General features: G+C 40.5%; 1 protein-coding gene across 1 annotated transcript; it reads right to left on the reverse strand.

Annotated features, from left to right (window-relative positions):
• Positions 1–1,460: 1,460 nt before the first annotated feature.
• On the reverse strand, positions 1,461–3,382 carry LOC140889673 (uncharacterized). Its single transcript, XM_073297396.1, has 2 exons — positions 2,781–3,382; positions 1,461–2,715 (listed from the first exon to the last, which is right to left on the reverse strand). Exons 1-2 carry the CDS (start codon positions 3,380–3,382, stop codon positions 1,461–1,463), a joined length of 1,857 nt encoding a protein of 618 aa, XP_073153497.1.
• Between the last annotated feature and the right edge of the window lie 346 nt (positions 3,383–3,728).

Here is a 3,728-nt window from a genome sequence, read left to right on the forward strand (position 1 = left end):
TTCCTAAAATAATTATAACAATCTCTCAAATAATTATATTAATTTTATCAATATTCTCAAAGCACAAAATAAATAGTAAAACTTTTATTAATTAAATTAATATTAATTTTTTATTTCTTAATAGCATAAAAAATACGTAATTGTGTTTCATAAATTTTTTTTGAAATACTTATGTTTCATAATTTTTTTATACGAAAGTGGAGTATATATATAGCTATTTAGATTATTGATAAATCGTACACAATTAATTTATAATTTTATGTAAGTATTTTAGTAATTGAATAATTAATTAACTTAATTTGTGAATATAATCATTTAATAAAATGATATTACTTTAAATATTTTTAAAAAAAAAATATAAAAATGGATAAAATATTAGTAAAACCTTTGGGAGTCATCCATAAAATGAGTTAACCTGATTCATATCTTTAACGAGAAGAAATATTTTTTACGAGTCGGGTCGGGGACATCTGGTACGAGCTTTTGTGACAGAGTTTTGGTTTTTTTTATGACGTGGAACTTGCAGCTGTTACCTTTCGGTGTGCACTGTGTTAACCCTCGGAGACTCGGACTAACGCAATAGGCTGCAAACTACTCTAGCTAGGTAAATCGCACTAGAAAAACCTTGTGCGACTGACTAGTCTAAGAAGGTGTTGGTAAAAGGAATCGAACTCCTAATTTTTAAGCCAAATATTCACCTACTTCATCAACGAAGATACCTCTTAATGGAATGAGTTTTAGTTCTTTCATCCGATAAGATTTGGTGTCGGTTGTGATAAATAATTGGTATTCGGCCCACATTTAACACGATCTTTTGTCAGAGTTCTCAAATATGCAGCCAAACATATCGACAATATTTAGCATAGCGTCATGTCACAGCTCCAACAAAAAAAATCGAGTTAAATGTGCAAAACCAATTTTTGCATATAAAGAATAAATTTAGTCCAAAGAAATGATCAACTTTATTATGATGTGTTTGGAATTTTAGCATATGGGTATTAATCAACCATTATATGCATCCCATCATCTTCTATTTTCAAATAAAGCAAGCAGCCGGTGATATGTTAGTATTCATTAATAGCTAATCAATATTCCTTCTACTGGTGCAGCCGTATGCTACATCATATATATATATGTTTGTTCTTTTCTGCTCCAAAAGATCGTTTCTTTTGCTTTACTGGCTTTATCCTGGGGTCCACATTAAGTTGATGGAGGGCATACTCATGAGGTATTCCTGGTAAGGGTTCACCTTCCCAGGCAAATACATCTGCATTTTTCCTGAGGAACATTGTTATCATCTGTTCTACTTCAGCAGGCATCTCCGTTCCAATCTTAAGAGTTCTACCGGGACTTCCTGGAGTTACCTCTATTCTTTTGAGCGCTTCGGTTGCCTCTAAGTGTTTTACTTTCTCGACTTCACTATCGATAGTATGTATTCTATCATTTTTGGGTTCATCTGTCTATGGATGCCTTCTCTTCTGAGTTGATATCTCGTCCACCCTTGACCTTTTCTTGCAATTGGCTGGGTCTCGCAGGATGTTAGCATGACACTCCCGAGCCAACCTGCTATCACCAACAGCCTCTCCAACTCCTTCTGACATTGGAAACTTCAACTTCATATGATAGGTTGATCCTATGGCTTGGAAAACATTTAGACTCGGGCACCCCAGTATCACGTTATATGCAGAGGATGCATTTACTACCAAGAACTTTACCATTTTTGTAACTCTTCTCGGATACGATCCTAGCGAGAGAGGAAGTGTGATCTCTCCTAGTGCTTCCACTAATTCTCCAGAAAATCCAACTAAAGGGGTGCTGATGGGCATTAGCTGTGCATTGTCTATCCCCATTTTAACAAATGCATTAAGAAAAATGATATCTGCTGAACTGCCTGAGTCAACCAGCATCTTTTTCACCCAAAAGTTGGATATTGTAGCGGAGACAACCAATGCGTCATTGTGCTCAACTAAAGGGTATTCCCTATCTGACTCAGTGAATGTCATTTTTTTTGATATTTTCGATATTTCACACACGACTTGGGCTTGGTTAGGGTGAGGACAGTGATTCCCCCTAGAAGCATTACGCAGAAGAGTCTTCCTTGCTCTATTCGAATCTCCGCAAGCTGGTCCCCCGGTTATAACAGCGATAATCCCTCCAGTCGGCATGTTCTCATGGAAATCTCCATTATGCTTTCCTTGCTTCTCATGATTCTTTGGGGGTTCTCTGTTTCGGCGGTCTTCATAAGTCTTGTTGTCTCGTTGTTGGTGGTGAGACTTACTCACAAAGTCTTTTAAATAGCCACGTTTGATTAGCTTCTCTATTTCTGTTCTCAAACTATAACAGTCTTCGGTAGAATGTCCTTTATCTTTGTGAAAGTGGCAATACTTGTCAGATTTCAGTCGCTTTGGGTTGTCTTTCATTGGCCTCGGAGGTTGCAGCAAACCTTGATTTTCCGCAACCACCAATATATCAGTCAAGCGTGCATTTAGGGGTACCTGCTGAAGACGAGGGCCTTGGAATCCTCGTTTCTCTTCTTTTCGGCCTTCTCTTGGTTTTTCTTCTTCTCTTTTTCTTTTTCCTAAATATCGTGGTTCAATAGTCTCCTCAATGCGTATATACTTCTCGGCTCTTTCCAGTAATTCTTCCAAGGTGCTTGGGGGTTTTCCCGCTATGGATTCCTTAAACTTCGATGACAGAGGTTTTGTTGCATAATTCCTGCCAAGAGATCATGATTGACATGTGGGACTTCGTGAACAGCCTGAGTGAAACGTTGCACATACTCTCTCAAGCTCTCTCCTTCTTTTTGCACAACCGAGAATAGGTATGATGCAGTCTTAGGGTATTTTCGATTAATGGAGAACTGATGAAGAAAACGCTGAGTAAGTTGTTCCAGGCTTGCAATGCTTCCTGCTGGGAGTTTATTGAACCACGCCAGTGCACGATTAGTCAGCGTAGTCCGGAAGATTTTGCAGTACACGGCATCACTGAAGTCATATAGATCGGCTTTTGCATAAAACCTGTCGAGATGATCCTGAGGATCTCCTGAACCATCGTACTCTGGCAGACTTGCTATCTTCACTCCAGCTGTCAGTACCTCGGCTAAGATAGCAGTAGTGAATGGGCTACGCCGGGCCGGTAAGATTGCTAGAGCACTTTCTCCTCTCTCCTCAGTCCGAATTCCGGGGCACACGGGCCCGTGGCTATTTACCTCCTCCTCATGGAGCACTGTTTCCCTTCTTGCACTGGGGTTTGGTACCCTGTTCGTTCCAACTTCTTCTTCTAGTGTGCGTCTCCTTTCTTGGTGTTGAGGAGGAGGCAATTCACCATTTACATTTGGATTGTTTTCCAAGTTATGCTGTTGCACTGCCAAAAAATGTGTCATGGCCTCCGCGACCACACGTGAGGCAGCTTCCTACAACATGGATTTCAAGGCATTTGGGGTGATCAGAAACTCCTCTTGCGGCGGGTGGTTAGGAGGCGGGTGGTTAGGAGGCGGGAGCTCCCGTCCACCTTCAGTGTTACGGGTGGCATGTGATCGCGTTTGCATCTCTAGTGGATAGGTGGCTTTCCCACAGACGGCGCCAATCTGATGCGGGCGAAATAATTATGTCCCTATTCAGCAAATAAAATAGGAAGTCGTACGTCCTCCTGGTCTCCTGCTTCTATGATCACCTAAAAAAGTCGCACGTCTTCCTTTTGGGCTGTCACCTGATTCACGAACACACGTT

The sequence above is a fragment of the Henckelia pumila genome, chromosome 3 (genome assembly GCF_033568475.1).
Source record: "Henckelia pumila isolate YLH828 chromosome 3, ASM3356847v2, whole genome shotgun sequence".
In the NCBI taxonomy this organism is placed as follows: Eukaryota; Viridiplantae; Streptophyta; class Magnoliopsida; order Lamiales; family Gesneriaceae; genus Henckelia; species Henckelia pumila.